This window comes from Lagenorhynchus albirostris, chromosome 10 (genome assembly GCF_949774975.1).
Source record: "Lagenorhynchus albirostris chromosome 10, mLagAlb1.1, whole genome shotgun sequence".
NCBI classification, from domain to species: Eukaryota; Metazoa; Chordata; class Mammalia; order Artiodactyla; family Delphinidae; genus Lagenorhynchus; species Lagenorhynchus albirostris.
In genome coordinates, this window is record NC_083104.1 from 4,781,838 (window position 1) to 4,802,974 (window position 21,137).

The 21,137-nt window shown below is 51.4% G+C and overlaps 1 protein-coding gene across 10 annotated transcripts in view; it reads right to left on the reverse strand.

The window, feature by feature from the left end:
- The window catches only part of IFT122 (intraflagellar transport 122), a 77,984-nt gene that overhangs the window by 21,370 nt on the left and 35,477 nt on the right, over positions 1–21,137 (reverse strand). For all 10 annotated transcript variants that reach the window (XR_009542693.1, XM_060161100.1, XM_060161098.1 and 7 more), the window contains exons 15-19: positions 16,309–16,449; positions 12,779–12,832; positions 9,419–9,580; positions 3,381–3,547; positions 586–757 (exon numbers count right to left, since the gene is read on the reverse strand). Coding sequence is in view for 9 of the 10 variants with exons in the window: in XM_060161100.1 (XP_060017083.1) it covers positions 586–757; positions 3,381–3,547; positions 9,419–9,580; positions 12,779–12,832; positions 16,309–16,449 (696 nt within the window). In the remaining variant the exon portion in view is untranslated. The remainder of the gene's footprint in view (positions 1–585; positions 758–3,380; positions 3,548–9,418; positions 9,581–12,778; positions 12,833–16,308; positions 16,450–21,137) is intronic.

Genomic DNA, 21,137 nt, shown 5'->3' on the forward strand with positions numbered 1-21,137 from the left:
GCGGGACTTAAGCCACAGAGGGGCAGCACACCAGCTGCTCCACCAGCCCCACCACAGCCATCTCTCCCGCTGGCCTGGCTAATTCTCTGACCGACCCTCACGACAGAGGAGTCGGGGGGAGGGGGCCGGGAAGAGGAGGAGGAGCTGGCCCCTGAAATGGCTCCGGCCGTTTCAGGGAAAGTACGGGTGGCATCTTCTGCCAAAATGCCAGCCAGCAGGTTTTAAATGTCACACAGGTGTGCCTCCCTGTCTGCGATGCTTCAGCCCGTGGTGCTGGTCAGAGGCAGCTCAGACCAACAGCAGGCAGTGGGGGCTGTCACGTTAACTCCCACATCCTTGGGGTCCATCACTGGGCTGGCACACAGCCAGCAGGCCATAAGGATTTTCCGAATGAATGAACGAATAAGCGAACAAACAGAAAGCGAGTACGGAGAGGCCCTCCAGGATACTCTGGCTCAGAGAATTCACAGGTGAGTCTCGTGACTGCCAGGCCAATGTTCACACCCACAAGGAGGACAGCTGCTCTCCACCCAAACCCCCCAAATCCCCATGTCCCGGGGCTCAGGGAGGGCCCCCTATACTCACCTCATCCCAGCGCTGGGTGTCCACGTGCAGGTGAACCAAGGACTTCAGGTCACCAATCTTCAGGTAGGTCTCGGCAGCATAGCCAGGGTTATCCAGCTTCTTGAAGTAGTGGGCGCACATCAGCAGGGGCTCCCGCTCGGCCTTGTCCAGCTTACGGGCAATGTCGATGAGCCTGGAGCGGCGAGAGCAAAGGGAGGAGATGGACTCCCAGGAAGGGAGCCCGGTGGAAGGAAGCGAGCGTCTGCGTCTTCCCAGGGCAGGCTCGGTGTTGATTCGTGCTGACGTCCCCAGGCCTCCGTATGGCGCCATGGCCCCTGGTGCTTGATGGGAGGTTATTAATTGAGTGAATACTTAATCCAGAAACGCTGCTTGGTAAAGGACACCAGCTCCCCCACCTCTTGCGCCTTTCACAGGAGTTACGAACCTATCCAGCAAGCTTTGGGGAGAGAAATCAACGTTTACTCATCACCTACGGGTCAAGCTCAGCGCCATGAGCTTTCGCATGTGTGATCTCACTGAACCTTCACCGCCCTAAGGGGGTGGTACTGCTATTCCCATTTAACACATGAGGAGACTAGAGGCTAGGGTGAAAGGTGAAGCAACCTGCCCAAGACTATGCAGCCAGGAAGTGGCAGAGTGCCCTTTCCAGCACCATTTGAGGAATTCTCACAGGAAAGTAGAAGCAGAGGTGGGAGATGTCTTCTGGGACAGGACCTCTCAAGGAAGAGGCATGTGCGGTTCTGCTCTGAGCTCTGGAAGGAAGGCCTGCAGGGAATCTTGACTGTGCCTCTCCTCCTGGCCAAAGTGCTGACCAGGCTGAGGGGCCATGGGGACCACTGGTTCACCACTTTTCCCCAGTGGTAGCCAGCCCTGCCACTGCTCGTGGGCTCATGAGGCTGCGTGGAAAGTGCTTGTTCCCTCTGGTCAGGCCGGGGTTTTGAGTAAAACCAGCTCTCCCAAGGGAAAGGGGTTCTACCCAGCTCGCTCTTTGTGAGAAGCAGCTGTAGCAAAGCCCTGTCTCAGAGACAGGCGAGCTCAGGGAGGCCTGTCAATCTGTACTTAGAATAATAATGGCATCTAAAAATAACACTTCTCAGCAAAGAAAGGACACGTGTTTAGGGAAAGGTGGCACAGGCAGCACCTTAGCACCTCCGCCCCCGCCCCGCCCATTAACCCTAATGTCCCTGGAGGAGAAGCACCTTTTACAGCCCGGCCTGGAAGAAGGACAGAACATGCTTAATGTCTCCTTTCTGCACTAGTTAAGTATCCCCAGGGTAACCTGATTCATATAAGCTGCAAATGAAAGTGACAGGCAAAACCAGAGGATTGAGTGGGGGACCTAAAGCTGCCTGGCTCTCTCCTGTACCACACCTTTCATGAACAGAATAACTGGGGGGCAAAATCTGCACCTCTATCTTCAAGAAACGTTATCCTTGGACAAGAGAAAGATGGGGTAGTAGGTCACCCACCCAGGTCCCTTTGTGAGGGACCACACCAACCACATGACTTAGCCATCAACCAGCCCCTCCCCCTCCCAGGTCCCGGGCCACTGCTACCTGTTTCTAGAACAGCCAACAGCTTTCAGGGCTTAGACTGAGCCAAACTCAGGAGCCACTCCCTCACCTCTTCTCCTGTGCCAGCTGTAGCAGCCTATACGTGTGTACACGTGTGAGCACAAAGCCCACTCTCCCTGACGGTGGGAGGAGAAAGCCCTCTGCCTGAAGGTCTGATGCTCTAAGAGTCCTAAGACCAAATCCATGCTCTGTCTGGCAGCTCCACCCCAAGTCCCCGTTGCTTCTGTTCTCTGCCTTGAGTGAAATCACTGACCACCAGGCCCAGAGCTCAGAATCAGCTCTGCCGGCCCTGCCCCGACGCACCCTGCCTCGGGTCCTGTCAGTTCACCTCCTCCACGTCTCTCTCGTTCTCTCAGCTGCCACACTGGCCACTTACCTGGTCCTCCTCTAGTTTTCCCTCCATCCCCCCACCTGCTGCCTGAGTGGGCTTCTGAGAGCACAGCCCCGACCAGGGGTCCTCACCACCTACTGACAAATCTAAACGCCTCAGTTTGGCTGGCCCCAGAGGCCCTCCCGGTGAGGCCAGCCCCGATGCCCCTGCCACAGCCTGCATCCTCCACCCTCACCTGGACCCTTCATGTGACCAACGCCAACCTGTCCTGCTTGGGCAGTTCTTCCACCTGCACGATCTTCCCTTCCTACCAACTCTACCTCCTGAAATTCGTCAAATGACCTTCGTGCAAAGACTACCTCTCAGGAGAAGACATCCAGGGCTCCTCCCGTGAGAATTCACGTCTCCTTCCCTGACATGCTTAGGACTTTTCTTGTTCTTTTCAGGGCCTACCATCATACCGGTTATGGGCACTGAGATCAGTCTGTAGCTCTGCTCCACAAATTCCCAGCTACCTGGCCTTATACGATCACTTGGTCCCTGAACCTTGGTTTCCTCCTTTGAAGGTGGGCATGGAAACACCAACGCGGAGGGTGTGGGGGAGAACCGAAGGCCGGCTCGGCTCGTAGGGAGGGCTCAGGGAATGGCAGCCCCGGGGCCTGGGTGGCTCCCCCCTCAGTCCCCATCACCCTTTCCCCAGGGCCTTGCTGAGCTTCCCAAAGGCAGCGACTGCCTCGTTCAGTCTCTGTGTCTCCCAAAAACCAAGTCACCATCACCTTCGGATCAGATACTTAGAGAAACACTAGTTTTTTCCTTGTCAGTCAAAACCAAGAGCTGACATGACATGACATGCTGCCAAATGCCTCTTGGGGCAGGGACTGAAAACCTACGTGTCAACCCAGCCGTGGTCGCCGCTGATCTCTATGGCCTTGCCGTGTTCACCCGCCGAGATGTACATCTCCACGGCGGCTTTGGGCTCGTTGATATTTCGAGCCCAGTCGGCCTGTTTGGTGATTAGCATCTTTGTTTCTTTGGGGTCTCCAGATCCAAGGAAATCCTGAGGAAGCACAACAAACAAAAACATTCCGGATTAGAACTTCCTGCTGCCAGCATTACGTCAGGCTGCTGAAGGCTGCAGCAAGGAAGGGCCCCATTTGGCTGCAGCAGGCGGTCAGGATGCAGGCATGAGCCCGTACCCTCGGGGCGGACTGCAGGGCAGGCCCAAGTGCTGGGGAGGAGGGCTCGCAGGCCGCCCCACAGGTGCTCCTGGGGGTACGAGGTCAGTGTCAAGGACTATGGCCCTCAATGTTTCTTGCCCTTCCCACTAATGGACGTTTGTTCTTCAGCTAAACAACACTTTCCCGACTCTCTGGAGTACTGCACACAACCCCGCAGTGTGGGAGGTTTATGATCAGAGTACTTTGTTTCTCTCTCATATAGAGTTTGATGTATGTGTAACTATTCCTTTATAGTGACTTTACAAAATTTCAAACAGTCAGACCTAAAATCTTTATTCAGAGTGTAAGGATGATACCACACGCCTTAGAGTGAGGCTGAGTATGTGGTCCCCTGAACTTAAAGGAGGCAAGATGGTTTACAGAGTTCTACGACGGCCCCTCAGCCATCACCACACTGCAAGTATCACTGGCATCCGTTTTCTGACTCTGTTCACGTTCTGCTGCCTGAACTCAGGGCGTTGTCCCCTCGGCTTTGCCCCAGCTGTTTGCCTGGGGCCGACAAGGAGCACGAGTGGTTTTGGTTATGGTTAATTACTTCTCAACAGGATAGTATCAGACCCTGTCCTGAGATCAGGTCTGCAGGGGTGGGGACAGCAGGAGGCCGTGGGGGATCTGAGGCAGGGGGAAGGGGTTGGGAGAGAATCCATGAAGGAGGAGAGGCCTGTGTTCCTTCCACCGCAACAGGGGCCTCTGAGGGGCCGTGCCCAGCTTCCCCAGGTTGGCCTTATCATTCGCAAGAAACAGTCTCAGAATATCACCTCTTTCAGGATACAGTTACCCAAAACATGTGTTGAGGGTTGCCATAGTTGAGGCAGCTTTTGGTGCTGACAATTTGAAAGGTGGGGCTTTTCAAAAAGGGAAATTGAGAGTGCTTGGAGCCCAGCTCTGCACTCCTCCTAAGAAGCAGTTTGTCTCAGGAATAATGTACCCTGCAGAGGCTGCGCTGTGTCAAGTTCACAAAGCATAAGAAAGCACTCCTTTCTCCATTGTACATTCCTGCCTCTTTTATCAAAGATAACGTGACCATATGTGCGTGGGTTTATCTCTGGGCTTTATATCCTGTTCCACTGATCTATATTTCTGTTTCTGTGCCAGTACCATACTGTCTTGATTACTGTAGCTTTGTAGTATAGTCTGAAGTCAGGGAGCCTGATTCCTCCGGCTCCATTTTTCGTTCTCAAGATTGCTTTGGCTATTCGGGGTCTTTTGTGTTTCCATACAAATTGTGAACTTTTTTGTTCTAGTTCTGTGAAAAATGCCAGTGGTAGTTTGATAGGGATTGCATTGAATCTGTAGATTGCTTTGGGTAGTAGAGTCATTTTCACAATGTAGAGCAGAGAAAGGACAGCCTCTTCAATAAGTGGTGCTGGGACAACTGGACAGGTACATGTAAAAGTATGAGATTAGAACACTCCCTAACACCATACACAAAAATAAGCTCAAAATGGATTAAAGACCTAAATGTAAGGCCAGAAACTATCAAACTCTTAGAGGAAAACATAGGCAGAACACTCCATGACATAAATCACTGCAAGATTCTTTTTGACCCACCTTCTAGAGAAATGGAAATAAAAACAAAAATAAACAAATGGGACCTAATGAAACTTCAAAGCTTTTGCACAGCAAAGGAAACCATAAACAAGACCAAAAGACAACCCTCAGAATGGGAGAAAATATTTGCAAATGAAGCAACTGACAAAGGATTAATCTCCAAAATTTACAAGCAGCTCATGCAGCTCAACAACAAGAAAACAAACAACCCAATCCAAAAATGGGCAGAAGACCTAAATAGACATTTCTCCAAAGAAGATATACAGATGGCCAACAAACACATGAAAGAATGCTCAACACCATTAATCATTAGAGAAATGCAAATCAAAACTACAATGAGATATCATCTCACACCAGTCAGAATGGCCATCATCAAAAAATCTAGAAACAATAAATGCTGGAGAGGGTGTGGAGAAAAGGGAACCCTCTTGCACTGCTGGTGGGAATGTGAATTGGTACAGCCACTATGGAGAACAGTATGGAGCTTCCTTAAAAAACTACAAATAGAACTACCATATGACCCAGCAATCCCACTACTGGGCATATACCCTGAGAAAACCATAATTCAAAAAGAGTCATGTACCAAAATGTTCACTGCAGCTCTATTTACAATAGCCAGGAGATGGAAGCAACCTAAGTGTCCATCATCGGATGAATGGATAAAGAAGATGTGGCACATATATACAATGGAATATTACTCAGCCATAAAAAGAAACGAAATTGAGTTATTTGTAGTGAGGTGGATGGACCTAGAGTCTGTCATACAGAGTGAAGTAAGTCAGAAAGGGAAAGACAAATACCGTATGCTAACACATATATATGGAATCTAAGAAAAAAAAATGTCATGAAGAACCTAGGGGTAAGATGGAAATAAAGACACAGACCTACTAGAGAATGGACTTGAGGATATGGGGAGGGAGAAGGGTGAGCTGGGACAAAGTGAGAGAGTGGCATGGACGTATATACACTACCAAATGTAAAATAGATAGCTAGTGGGAAGCAGCCGCATAGCACAGGGAGATCAGCTCAGTGCTTTGTGACCACCTAGAGGGGTGGGATAGGGAGGGTGGGAGGCAAGGAGACCTAAGAGGGAAGAAATATGGAAACATATGTATATGTATAACTGATTCACTTTGTTATAAAGCAGAAACTAGCACACCATTGTAAAGCAATTATACTCCAATAAAGATGTTAAAAAAAAAAAAGAAAGCACTCCTTTCCCCTGATTAGCACTCACTTGTCAGAAAAGTACAGTCAATGTATGCTAAAAACCCACTTGAACAATTAGCGTTCTCTCTTTTCTTCCATTTGCTTTCAGGGTAATTGGGTAGCCCCTAAAATAACATATTAGACTGGCCTAAGACAAGCGATTCTTTTCAGGAGAGGAAGAAGCATCATGACTCTGATGCTGAGGATCCAATAAAAGACAGGCCCGCCTCGCTGGCTTGGGGCTCTCTGCAGTGCACACAGGTGAAGGGGCTGGAAGGCAGCCGCTGACTACCTGCAGATGCCTGGTTTGGGCTGTTACAGACCCAGCCTTTACTCTTGGCAGCTACAACGTGTACTCTTTATGCCAACACAAAGCCGGAAACTCTTCTTTAACCTGGTTGGCTAAATGAGGTTAGCAGCTGGGGAAAACAGGCATCGTGAGAGAACAGGAATGTCCTTCAAAGGGAGTGCTCAGTGGATTCCGGGTGTCCACTCTGTAGTGAGAAGGGTCAGAGGCTAAGAGCAAGCCATAAATTTGGATCGTCAGTGTGGAGACCAGGCAGGGACACAGCTCCCGGGCTTGAAAGAGCCTCCTCCAGCCCCACGCTCCAGCTCCTGGAGCTCGGACCTAACAGAAGTTAAGTCTAAATGGTGCTTCAAGGCTCAGCAAACTGGGTTTCCAAAGGTTCTCTGGTCCCATGAAGCTAATTTACACATTATCTGGGGCCATGGCAAAGACTCTGTCCCGGAGTGGACAGAAAGAGGCTGTGCTGAGTGATGAATGAGACTAAACAGTGTTCTCATGCTTGGTGATTTTGATAAGGATATACTACATAAGAGTTAAGAGCATTATAATTCCCTTTATCTCCATATAAACATGTCACTTCCCCGGAAAGCATACAATTTATTTGTACGTGGGAATGTAATTTAAAAATTTTCTGAAAACCAGATTGAATCCTGGGAAGCAATTTTCAAGTAAACAAAAGCATGCCATGTTAATAAGCACTGTATCTTCCCCCACCCCCCGACATAATGTGTACGTACACATTTTCTCAAATTCAGACTGTCGGGGGTCGGGGGGGAATGAAATGGAAGCAACCTACTTGGATCCTACTTGGAATTGTGATCAAAACCTGAAACCGGAAACAACCCCCAGCGTATTTACCTTCATGGAGAGGCAGACCAGACGGACTGCGTAAACGGGCTGCCTTTCTGGGTGGACAAGCGTAGGCGCACAAAGCCCACTGGAAGTGTGAGGAGGGGCTTCAGTGCAGGGCGGGGTGGGGCTGGCGGGGGCCGGTCTGAAGGACAGCCATGCTGTGGTCACGCCTGGCTCCACTCACTCTCCCAGCCTTTCTACAGCTCGGCCTTTGTAAAGGGCTTCCTCGTGGGTTCATTTCTGCAATTCTCAGAACTGAGCTCAGCTGGACAAGGCGACCCTCCAAGAAGGAAATGGAAGCTGGCAAAGTGCGGAGCCTCCCACAGGTCACCCACAGGGAGGCTGAGACTCACGCCCGCTCTCTGGGCACCACGGCAAGGTGCTGTCTCCTACGCCACAGCTGCCCACCAGGACTTTGCAGAGGACCCGGGAAGCGCTGTTGGTCCGGAAGAACAACTAAGCCTAGCTGTTCCTAAAGCCTGAATTCTACCCTCAGGGATTCGATCCTTTAGTTCAAGGTTTTATCCTTGGTTTAAATGTTGTCACCCCCAGAAAGAGACACCCTGATTTATGTGTTCTCAGTGTGAACGCACTGTTAAATTGTGTGTGTGTGTGTGTGTGTGTGTGTGTGTGTGTGCGTGTGTGTGTGTGTCATGTGTGTGGTGGGGTTTGGGGGAGGATACAAAAGTTGAAGAGGGCAAAAAGGGGGCTACCTGAAGCACCCAGATCTGAGAGTTGGGGTGAAGGAGCCACCAAGGAAGAGACAGACTGGAGCCCAGGTGCTTGGCCAGGTACTGATGACCAGCAACTCCCGGGCCGCATCACAGGGACCCATGGATGGTAGAAGATAAAAGAGCACGCAGCCATCTCCAGGAACAGAAAAGCAGGGGAAAAAATGGGGAGAATTTTCCATCTTGAACTCGTTAGCTAATTACCATTAACAGCCTCTAACTGGTTGTGGCTGATGACTCACTGAACATTCTGAAGCCTCTCTGAGGTTACCCGGAGACAGGTTAACAAAGGCACCTCCGTGGAAGGAAGATCCTGGCTGTTCCAGGCACCCACCCTCTTTTCACCCGCGCTAGGCGAACCTGCATGTGTCCTGGTGGTCTGGGGTCCTCAGTGGGACTCAGTCTCACACAAGCCACCAGGAGCTGCTCCAGGAAGACTGCCCTCATGTACCTTTAAAGGCCCAGACCTGTTGGGGACTAACCTTAACAGGGGCCCTCCAAATGCAAGAGGGTATCTCCCCCAACCCCAGGCGAGCGATGGGGGCACAGTGTGCTCACAGTGGCGGCAAGGCCTCTGTCACAGCGCCTTTGAGGCCCAGTGCGAAGCCCAGCACCAAGCAGAGCAGGCACTTAGGAAACCTTGGCTGGAGTGAACCACGCTGGTCTGTGTGACGACAACAGCAGAACCAGCTCATGCCTGAGGACACAGGTTCTCAGTGGCTTCTGACAAAGGTTTGAGAGACTTTGTGGGAAACAGAACCCCGAACCCTTAACAAAGGGACTATGCTGGTTAGGACTCACCGTCCATCCAGTTCTGTCACTGACAAAGCTCTGAACCGTTACACTCTGTCCCTTTTGACATCAGCCTGAAAGGTCAATTGTAGGTCAGCTTTAACCAGTGGCCTCCGATGGTTCCTCGTTTATCAATGTGCCCACAGCTGTTCTGAGGCCACAGCTACCGTCTGTCCACACCACCTCTGGGGTAGACAGCCTGGAAGCCGCAGGGTCGGGACGGCGTGGGCAGGCCGTGGCCGGGTTACCTTGGCGTACTCGAACATGCGGAGGTCTGTGTACATGTCGAGTGCGAGGTTCTCGTGCCCGCTCCTCTTGTACAGTCTGGCGGCCTCGTGGAACTTCCCCTGGTAGGAAAACACATCTGCCAGAAACAGGTCATTGTTGGTCTCTCCCCGCTTCTTCCTCTCCTGGAAAAATTAGAAGCACAGGAAACGGCCTCTGCAGCCATGGCAGGAAGCAGCCTTTACAAAAGTTAGATGTTGCTATTTCAGGTTAAGCCCCTGGGCCTTCCTACTGGAACCTACGCTTGGCTCCTGGGCTGTTGTGTCTCTCACCTAGGTTTCTGGTGGGAATGCTTGACAACAAAAGCAGATTTTTTTTTTCCAGATGAGTGAAGATCAAAAGAGATGCAAACTTTTGTTTGTTTAATGGAAATTCCTCACGGCTGCTTCCTTATATATTCTTCCAAGGAAACAACTGCATAGTGAGGATGGTGTGTACCGCCCACTCGTAGGGGGCCCCCAAGCTCTAAGAGCTCCGAAATCCCCAGGCCTGGTTTGGCCGAGTTGTTACTCATGATAATGGTGGACAAGGACAAAGTTTAGGGTTTCTTCCCAAGAAAAAGACCAACAAAACAGGATAGAGAATCTTACTACGTCCCTGTCTCTAAAGAGAAGGCAAGCAACGCCGTGTGTTGAGAACCCACTAGGCGCCGGCTACTCCTCACCCAAGTGTCACACTGCGGGAAACCGGGACTCGGGAGAGGGGCAGGTCGCGATCACACAGAACTGGCGTTTGGACTCTGTCTGACTCCAGATGCTCTCTGTTCCACATAATACACCCTTCGGAAACTCGTGACGGCCCCCAACAATACACCTGTGCGCGCAGGCAAACACACACACACACACACACACACACACACACACACACACACACACAGCAGTGCTGAGAATGAGAAGTAACTGGCACTCTCCCCTCCCTCCTGTGTTAGGGAACAGTCAATAGTCTACAGCTCAAGTATTTGTAAACACTCAATAGCACCCAATCTTTCATCCCCAGCAGTCTCCTTTTGCTTGTTTTCCAGCAAGTGTATCACAGTGGAGGAAGATGAAACATTGAATCAAACTCCTAGGCAAGGACTTCCCTGGTGGCACAGTGGTTGGGAGTCCGCCTGCCAATGCAGGGGACACGGCGGGTTCAACCCCTGGTCCGGGAGGATCCCACATGCTGCGGAGCAGCTAAGCCCGGGCGCCACAGCTATGGAGCCTGTGCTCTGCAGCCCACGAGCCACAGCTACTGAGCCCACATACCACAACTAAAGCCCACGCGCACCTAGAGCCTGTGCTCCGCAACAAGAGGAGCCCCCACTCGCTGCAACTAGAGAAAGCCTGCACGCAGCAACGAAGACCCAATGCAGCCAAAATTTAAAATTAATTAATTAATTTTAAAAAAAAACAACAACTCCTAGGCAAGCCGGTGAAAGTTATAACAGCTGCAGGCAATATGCTTCCCCCGACAGAAATAATTTTTAACCCCCCCCCAAAAAAAACCCCAAACTACACATAGTTTAGGCTAATCTGCCAAATAAACTAACTCCTAATAGTAGGAAATGAATTAAAATCTTGCAGTGAGACAAAGAAATAGGTTTCACTAGGCGTGGAATTTAGGCCAAAACTGTTCTGGGCCCCAGAACCCCACCATGATCAGTACAAAGGATTCCACACACTCAGTGTGTAAGAGCCACATGGACAGATGCCGTTCCTCCTGCTATCAGCACAGTTGCATCTCGCCCATCCAAAAGAAGCGCAGTAAAGAACCCCAGTTCTCTGGAACAATGCTGAATGCCTAGAAGCAAGCAACTAAGGCCTCAGAGCAAACAAAATGGATCCGCACTCAGAGGCACTTTGCTCTTTTTCAAGAGGCAATTCTTACAAGTTTACTTTGCCCAGCTCACAGCACACCGGAAGAGACAGTACACGGGATCTCAGTAAGACGTGATAAGTGGCCAGAGTTGGTCCTCACAGAGGTCGGTTACTTTTACACAGAGAAAAATTATGTTCCATGGCCTCATGTTAAGACCCCTAGATCCAGACCAGCTGATCTACAAATGTGGCCCCTAGTAGTAAGTGGTACTGGGCATCACGGGTAGGTGGCTCTGAAGAAACCCTTCACCGTGCAGGTGAGGAATGAACAGCAGACAGAGATGCTCCTTGTGACTGTGCTGGGGGAGGGAGAGGGTGTGCAGGGCAAGCGCCAGGAGCAACTTCCGAGAGGGCAACACGGCCCAGAGGAAAGACAGCGGGAGCTTGGAAAACAAAACTGGCTTAAATTCCAACCCACCTTTTTGCCCTGGGGACGTGACCCAGCCTTTCTGGGCCTTAGTTTCCTTATTTATCAAATAGAGGTAAGAACAGCAGCTGCCTCATCAAGTGGCTGTGAGGATTTCAAATCGTGTGCACGTCAATCACGCGTGTGGCATGGAGCAGGCACTCAACAAACGGCAACTATCACTAGGCCAAGCAGGCTGTGAGCTCCCGCAGGCCTCTTCCACTCAGCTCTCTGCCCACTGGGCTCAGCCACACGGCTTGGCCCACGACAGGTGTTTATTATGCTGAACTGAATCGAAGGGAGGAGACATTTGCTGATCTCCTCACTGCTTCCATATGTGAATTCAAATGTATCTCACATTCCCAGAGCCTCACAATGAATCTGTTCAGAAGAAGAAATATGTAAACCTTTTTACGGACAGACAGCCTGAAGATGCACAGGAATGAAAAATATTTTCTCCCATCACCCAGCAAATGGTGCAGCTAGAACCAGCCTCTTTAGGCCCCCATCCGCCTCTGGGTGTGGCTGACGAGGTCCAGACCGGGACGGGTGGGCTGCGGGGAGGGCTCAGAGCTCCGCAGGCGCCAGCTGGGTCACACGCCTCCCTCCCCAGGGCCCATCCCTGCAGGTGGGTGCAGACCATGTGCATCTGGGAAATGCCTCCTACACTGGCACGTTGTTGGAGCCCTAGAGGGGGGTAGCAAGCTAACAGCCACTGCGAGGATGAAATCCGGTTACTGAGAACTGTTTAATCCTCCCAGCAACCCTATGAGGTAGGTCTCATCCCATTTCACAGACAAGAGACCGAATCTCTGAGAGATTAGGGACCCACCTGCCTCACCCAGCTAACAAGTGACAGACTGTACTCCCGGCTCCCACGTGCTGGCTCCCCCCACGTGGCACTCTGCCCCCCAGAGCAAGGCTGTGGCCCGGACGCCCAGACACCAGTGGGCTCTGTCCACGTGTCCTCAAGACCCTCGCCTGCTGGAAGAGCCGCCTGCAAACCACAGACAGCGCATCTGCGCTTCCCTGAGAATCAAGAACGCTTCATCTTTTACCTCAATGCTGTTGATGAGCTCTAAATACCGGAGGTCTTGTACTCTGGTGAAGGCCTACAGGGGAAGAAATGAAAGAACAAAATCAGCTGCCTTCTGGGCTTCAAAAGTGAGTGATTGGCTGGGGGTGGGAGTCAAGCTTTAGAAAGTGAACCAGTAAGGAGGGAAAGAAACAAGCACTGATTAATCACCGTGTGTACTGGGAGGGTCCTGCCACCCAGGGAAGCGTGGCTTTATCCCTGGGATTAGTCCATATGAAGAACAGCAAAGAAGCCCTGGTTGCATCACTCACTTTGGGACGAGGTAAACAAAACTCGGATACTGCAGTCAGTGATGCGGCTGGCTTGGAGGAATCTCTATGCGAAAGGGAAGACCAGGCTGGTCTGAGCCTCTGAGGCAGCAGCACAGGAGTGGGAGTGGGGGGACGTGCTGAAGGAGGAGAGGCCGCGCGTCCACCTCAGTGACCAGGATGGAGCCTTGCTTCCCGGCAGGGCACAAACACAGGGCCTGTGGTGCCGGCACAGGGGGAGGAGAAGAGGGGAAAGCTGAGAAGGAACAAAGATGGCTTCGGGAAGGAAGGGGGAGGTAGGGAATGAATCACTCCAAGTCTCTGGAAGGCAAACTCTTATGTAAATCCTAAAAGTGGAGCTCTTGCGTTGGACTCGCAGTAAAGCCAGAGATTTTAACCCATGGGCTACTAGAAACTTCTAGGCAGCCTTCTGCAAGCAAACTGATGTTAGCTAAGCCCCTTGTGCTGCTTTCAGATTCTGCAAGGGTTTTAGAGGAACATAACCCACCCTGTCAGGCGGATCTTCATGTGGCTTTGCTGCCAGCATCTCCTCCCATTTAATTCCTCCCAGGCGGGCTTCTCTACAGCGTCCCATATGAAATGGGCTGACACATGCCTGGAGGAGGCAGCAGGTCCAGGAGCCTTCGAATTTAAAATGCAGAACAACAACCCTGGCCAACTGCTCTCTCTGCTCAGCTGCACGACATCCTCCACCTAAAAAGCCAGGAGATTAGCAGGTCATCCGGCCTCTGGCTGCCTCACAGATGACCAAAATGTGACTTTATCTCTTCATCCTGCAGGGCCAGGCATCCTATCAGGGGCTGGGGACCCAGAGACAAACATGAATTGGCCCTTGTCCCCCTCTGTGATTCAGGGGCCCATATTTTAAAAGGGGAGGCAGGCAGATTAAACAGATCATGAACTCTCCCTGAGCCAAGAGCTATACAATTCCGAACTAGATGCCCTGGAGAACACAGATTCACTGTCTGGAAACGGGCAGGGGCAGGAGGCTGGAGGCTGGACTAAGCAAAGCATCACAGGGTAGGAACCTGACAGATGGGACCTGAAGAGGGGTCCCTTGAAAGGGTCAGGCAGGCATCACATAAGCAAAGGGATGAGGGCTCAAAGCACCCATTTCCCACACAGGAGGGCTTACAAGCTATCGTCTAGATCTGGGCTTCCTGAAAGCAACATGAGGGGGAGGCCTGGGGTGTCTGGCAAGGTGGCAGAGAGGAAAGAAGGAGCATTCTAGGTCTCAGTCCTGGCTCTGAGACCTTCCAGCTGGGGGGCCCTGAACCTAACCCTTGCCCGCCTCCAGGCTGCCAACAACTTCCTTATGGAAAGGGGCAAGCTAGCGAGGTCCTCTCCACGGCCTTCCTAGTTCTGCTCTGCTAGGATTTGAGGACTTCTCACCGTGAGAAACGTGAGTTTCTTCAGCCCTGACACATTCTGCAGAGTGAGGGGTGCCCTGGTCGGAGCGGTCTGAGTCACAAGGCCCGTGGATAACCTCAAGCAGAGGGAAGTGTGGGAACAGGGCCGCATCTGCAGTTCTGCTTGGGGCTGCCTTCCCAGGTGTGAAGCAGCTCTCCTCCGCCATCTAGTGGAGACACTGGCCTATCGCAGGGAACCACCCTCCATCCCCGTGTGCCTGAGACTTGGGCAAAGCAGAAAAAGAAGGGCTGGGGAATGGGAATTTGGATAAAATGATCAAGTTCTAGTCTATGGTTAAAGTCTTGTGGGCTTCACACAATAACCTCTATTCTCAGGGAGCGTTTGGAGGATACAGGGTGGGGAGGAGGGGTTCCAGTTTAGTTTGCGTCAAATGTTTCAAACGTTTGCTGAGCGCCTAATGGTCTATGGCACCGTGCTTGGCGGTGTTGGCTGATGCTAGGATGAGGCTGACGCTTAGTTGCGGGGTGTAAGGAACTGACAATCTCTCCGGAAGACTTCTAATTTCGTTCCAGGCTAAAACCAAGCAAAACACATTCTAGGAATCCTTTGTCATTCTTCATCCCTCCTGGCATTTCTGGGTGGGGCAGGAGAGGGAAGCTCCCTCCATGGACTTGCTTCCTCCTCCTCTGAATTCTTAAGAATTCCTAATAGCCCTCCTCTATTACCACTTTTCTTATGCTAACTAGATCTAAAACTATGATACAGATAATTATCGTATCACAGTGATTTTACTTGTTGTAATAATGGTTGGCACTTGTACAACCACTGCCAGTTTTAGAATCCCTCTTACAACGTGGGGGTTACGCCTAATGACACTGTCACGCAAGCCTGTCAGTCCCGTTTTCACCGTCCCGCTGTGGGAGTGGGAGGGCTGAAGCTCCAAGAGAAGCGGCTGGCTGGGGTCATCCAGCCCGTGCAGGCACCGCTGGGCCTCAACCAGGCTGCTGAGTCCCGGCCTGGTCCCCATCCACTCTCTTTTCAGGCCTAGAAGTCCCACCCTAGCACAGGGCAGGCACCACACATTTCTGCAACCACTTGCCCACCAGCCAGGAGTATGGGCTAAATGAGGGCCTGGCTAATTGACTGAGGGGAAGAAAAAGAGGGGAGGGAGGAGTAGGGTAGGGGGGTTTGGAAGCCACTCGTTTCCCCACCTCAGGCTCCAGACAAAAACCCATCTCAGAGACGGAGCTGGGCTTTTTCTAATGTGGGGAAAGGGGGCAAATGTTTTCAACCATTTCTGTAGTTTTAATAGACTAGGCCAGGAAACAACACCACGAATCAAGGCCATGAATCATGCATGCCATGAAGGTATGTGTGGAGTGACACTGCCGTCAGAATCAGAGAACTTGACCATTTCTTCCAATGTACTTAGCGGAGTGCCAAGAAAAACAGCATTGTGTAATAAGTGGCCCTAATACCAGTAAGTGCTTATACCAATGATAAAAGCTACCGGTGACTGAGCACTGACGATGTGCAGGCTTTGCTGTGAGCTGTGCATGGACGGTCACTCATAAGGCTGACAGCTACAGTCTATCAGATGCCCCTTCTTCTGTGTTAGGCTTTACAGGCATCCATTAGATCCTTATAACTCCATGTGGATGGGGCCTGTCATCACCCTAATTTTACAGATGAGCAACCTCAGAAAGGCTGTTACCTGCTGAGGCTCACGGAGGTGGCTGTGCTGGGATCCCAGCCCAGGTCAGTCTAACTCCAGAGCCCATGACAGTAGGCATCTGCCTCCTCAAGGAAGCCTGCGAGGACCAAATTCCAGCTCACGCTGACTGACGCTTACCTTCTTTGCTGTTTCAAACTCCAATCCTTCTAAAGCTTCCATGGCCAGCTCGCGCCAGTCAGTGTCTGTCACGCCCAAGCAAGCAATCTGGTAGGCTTCTCGGAACATCTTCCTATCCAGGTACTGGTACATCGGAGCAGACTGGAGGATTTCATCAAAAGGAAAGAAGACTGCTTTCAGAGCAATGGAAGAGTCAGACGCACACAAAGCCCGATTCCACGTGTGTGCACCAACTTAATGACGAATGTCACAGAGCAAGGCCACAATGACCCATCAGCACCCTGCTCAGCCTCACCCCGGCCCACCTGATGCCCTTCCATTCGGCCACCTCTTTCACAGCCATCGTATTGAACCACCGTATTTAGCAGCACTAACTTCCACCCGCCTCCCCTCCACCACCACCGGCTTTCCCCACCTCCAGGGTGGCCGGATCACAAGATGTCACCCTTGCCTGGAATGCCTTTGCCCCTCCTCGCCCTCTGCAAAGTACCTAGTTGGCTTTAAAGGCCCTGTTAAAATGTCACCTCTTCTGTAAAGTCTTCACTGACCCCTCAAGGGGTTTTATTTTTATTTTATTTTTTTAATATTTGTTCATTTATCTGGTTGCGCTGGGTCTTAGTTGCAGTCTCCTTAGTTGTGGCTTGTGGACTCCTTAGTTGCAGCTCGCCAGCTCCTTAGTTGTGGTAGGCGGGCTCCTTGGTTGTGGCACGCAAACTCTTAGTTGCAGCATGCATGTGGGATCTAGTTCCCTGACCAGGGATTGAACCCGGGCCCCCTGCATTGGGAGCATGGAGTCTTAACCAGTGTGCTACCAGGGAAGTCATTCTGGCTGTATTTTAATTAAAAGTCTGTCCCCATAAGGCTGTGCACAACCTGAGGGTGGCGGCGGGGTCGTACTTAACTCCCTCAGCAGGCCCTCAGTCTACGTTTGCTGAAGGAATGAACAACGTTACTGAGGAAGGGGCCTGGGATGGCCTCTTACGAAGAGGGCGGAAAAACCTGCTTCTCCCAAGAAAGGCTGCCATCTTCTAGTGCCCTGGCCCTGGGAACCTTCCTACCATCCCTCCATCCAGACAGGGCTGCCTCACCATGACACCTGTGAACAGTTCTTAATAACTTCTTTTTTTAGGTTTACTAAGTGCTTTTGGATCGGTCCCAACAGCCCTGTGTAGTAGGTATTACTGCCCCCTGATTACTGCCCAGAGACTGAGAGGGCAACTGACCTGCTAAGGACACAGAAGTGGCACATGGAAGCCCTGGGGCTGGACTGGGGGCACGCTGTCCAGGTTCCGTGCTCCTCCCTGCCGTGTGTGTGTGCGTGTGCGTGTGTGTTCTTTCGCACACAAGAACAGGTGTGAGCTGGGTCCGGGTGTCCTCAACAACGAAAGGCCAGTCAGCGTGCTAAAGGGACTGCACCCCTCCTTCTGGCTTCCTGGGCAGTGGAATTGATCCGCCAGTGCCTCTGCGCTAATGGTTCCCAAATGTGGAGCTGGAAGAGCTGCTGTCTCTGTCTGGGGCCTGTATCTTTGAAATTCCTGACCCCAGTTTTTAGCTTTAGAGTTGAAGGAAACTTGTTTCTTTTTAAGCTATTCTCCCCTCTGACAGCAAGACTGCTTCTCAATGCTCACCTTTTCTGCCCTGCCCCCCCATCTCCCCTCCCTTCAAGGGGGCAGCAGGGCATGAAGCGGGGAGCAGTTGAGCTAGAACCCCGGCCTGGCTCAGCCACATCCTAGCTGTGGGGTTTGGGGTAAACTCATTAGCTCCTGTTATGATGCCCTGCCCAGCCCACTGGCTACCAGTGCGTTGAAAGTGGGAAGGTGCCAGGCGAAAGCGAGCCTGCTCCCTCCCCACTGTGCTTTCTCAGCACAGAAACACACCTGCTGCTCCTCTTTGTCTTTCCAGACCTTTCTGGGCTCAGATCAACTGTCACCACCTCATGGAAGCTTTCTCAAACTCCCCAAGAACAACGAGCTTTCCTTTCTAAACTCCTTTGGTGAACAACCTCTGTTCCAATTTAGTTGTTCTGCAGGGTTTGCTATTTAAAGATTGATAATAACAATAAGAGGAATTGGGCCAGACAAAACCTGAAGGATGGGTGCGTTTAGCTCCACTGCAAGGAAAAGTGAGGCCCAAAGAGTAAAAGGAGCGGCTCAAGGTCACAGCTGGTTGAGACGGCAGAGTCAGAACTCAAACCCACTGCTCCTTCCCCTCGACCGCCCCCAAGGTTGAGCCCCATAAGGGTGGTTCGGGGACCCAGACAAGCACAGGAGAAGCCAGCCCAGGACAAATGGTTAACACTCGGGCTTGCCTGGGAGGCACCATCTGAGAACGGGAGTTTTAAAAATATACTGAGGGAACAAATGCCCTCTGAGCTCTACTTGATCTCATTGTTGCATTCCAAGCATGAAGTCACCACCGCCCTGAGAAGCCCGACCAGGGTTCGCCGCCCTACTTGGCAGCCCTGACTAACCAATTCTTGCACAAGATGATGTAAATTTCGAAAGGAAACCAGAAATCCCCAGAGCGGGTCTGCTTTCTCCCTCCTCTCTGGGCCAAAGCCACAGGATGGCTGGAGGCAGAGGCGACAGATAAACAGCCTCTGTCTCGAGGCTGCCTTTCCGAACCCTTGGCAGTAGTGACCTGCTGCATCAGCAGGACGGCCTTCGTGCAGCCAAGGGGGCTCTGGCTGCTGAATCTGAAGGGCTTGGCTTCAGAGGAAGCTCCACGCTGCCCTGCTGGCTCCTCTTGGCGGCCAAAGCCAGGGAGCAGCAGCAAACTGCATTTATCTTCGAGGTCACGATGGCAGTCTTGGAGGAAAACTGTCACTCAGCATGGCCTGTCTGGCACGGTGGAGGAGGACTGTGTTTCTGGTGGCTGTGGAGCCGGGGCTCGGGATGGGGAGCCCCGCGAGGAAACAGTCCAGCAGGGGCGGTTCTTGCCCCTCCTCCTGCCCTGCTTCCACCCACCTCTCTCCCTTCTTTCTCTGGCTTTCTTTTTTTCTCTCTCCTTTTCCTCAGATCTTAATTCTACTACCATTTATTGAATAATTGTTCTGTGTCAGGCACTATTAACTCCCGAAGCAATAAGTAACAAGGGTATCATCAGCTTAGAGGGAGAAGCGGACCCCAGCCCCAGCCTTTACAAGAAGCCAAGGCAGGGAGCGCGAGTGAAGGTGAGGTGTCTGGAGGGGGCGCAGACGGATGGAGCCCAGCTGAAGGGCAATCTGGAGACACGTCTACAAATCTTTCACATAGACATGACCTCTGACCCAGCAATTTCACTCCTAGGAATTTATACCAAGGAGCTACACTGGGATTGGTGCAAAGACTTAACTAGAAAGATGCCCACTATCTACAATAGGGAAAAAGCTGTGAACAGCATGACCATCGAACAATAGGCGCTGGTTGAGTAAGTTGTGGACATCATGTGACGGGACAAAAAGCAATCATTAAAAACAATGGGGGCAGCAGGAAGGGGGTGTGGTTATAACAGAAGGGCAACCTAACACCAGGGACCTTGTGGGCTGATGGCGGAGGTACCACTCACCTACACAGGTGATAAGTCTGTACTGTGGTTGCCAACTGTTACCAGCGGGAACACCTCAGCAAGTTGTACAAAGGATCTCTGTATGATTTCTTACAATTACATGTGAATCTACAATCACCTCAGTATTTTTAAATGCTAGAGAAGCACATTTACTAATGTGGAGCCATGTTTCCAGTAGATTGCTGAGTGAAAAAGCCAGAGTGCTAGTTGATGGCCAATAATTCATACAAAGTGATGGGTCTGCAGTATGTAAATGTCAGGTTAATTAGAAGATTATAATCCACATTCAGTAAAGTAAGTACAGTAAACCTGAGGTTTCATCTATAGGAGCAATACTTACAGACAAAAGTCACAAAACAGTATTTACAGTATGGTTCCACTTTTGTTTAAAAATGTTTATATAAAATCATATACTCATAATTGCGTATCACACATTATATGTACATATAGAAACGGTCTGGGTGCATACATTCTACAATCTTTAACAGTGATTCTTGGGCTTCCCTAGTGGCACAGTGGTTAAGAATCTGCCTGCCAATGCAGGGGACATGGGTTCGAGCCCTGGTCTGGGAAGATCCCACATGCCGCAGAGCAACTAAGCCCGTGTGCCACAACTACTGAGCCTGCGCTCTAGAGCCCACGAGCCACAACTACTGAGCCTGCAAGCTACAACTACTGAGCCCGTGAGCCACAACTACAGAAGTCTGTGCGCCTAGAGCCCGTGCTCCGCAACAAGAGAAGCCACCACACTGGGAAGCCCACGCACCGCAACGAAGAGTGAAGAGTAGCCCCCGCTCGCCACAACTAGAGAAAGGCCATGCACAGCAACAAAGACCCAACATAGCCAAAAATAAATAAATAAAATAAATTTATTTAAAAAAAAAAAAGAGTGATTCTTGGGAATTTCCTGGTAGTCCAGTGATCAGGACTTACTGCTTTCACTGCCAGGGGCCCGGGTTCAATCCCTGGTCGGGGAACTAAGATCCCACAAGCCTCAACGTACAGAGTGATTCTCTCTCGAGGATGGGAAATTGAGGGCTAGCCTCTCCTTGGCACTTGTTTCTATTTTAAAACAGCTCTACAGAGGGCGCGATTCCCTTGGGGAGAAGACAGGAAGCTGGGGCCGCCGGGGTTAGGCCAGCCCCAACTTGGGTCGTCAATCTCTGCCCTCCTGTCTGTTTCTGCCCGCCCCACTACTCCGTGGCTCTGGACTCCAGCTCCCCCCAACCCCCCACATCTGTTCTGGCCTCCTCCTGGTTTGAGGGACGGGTGCAGACAGTCCC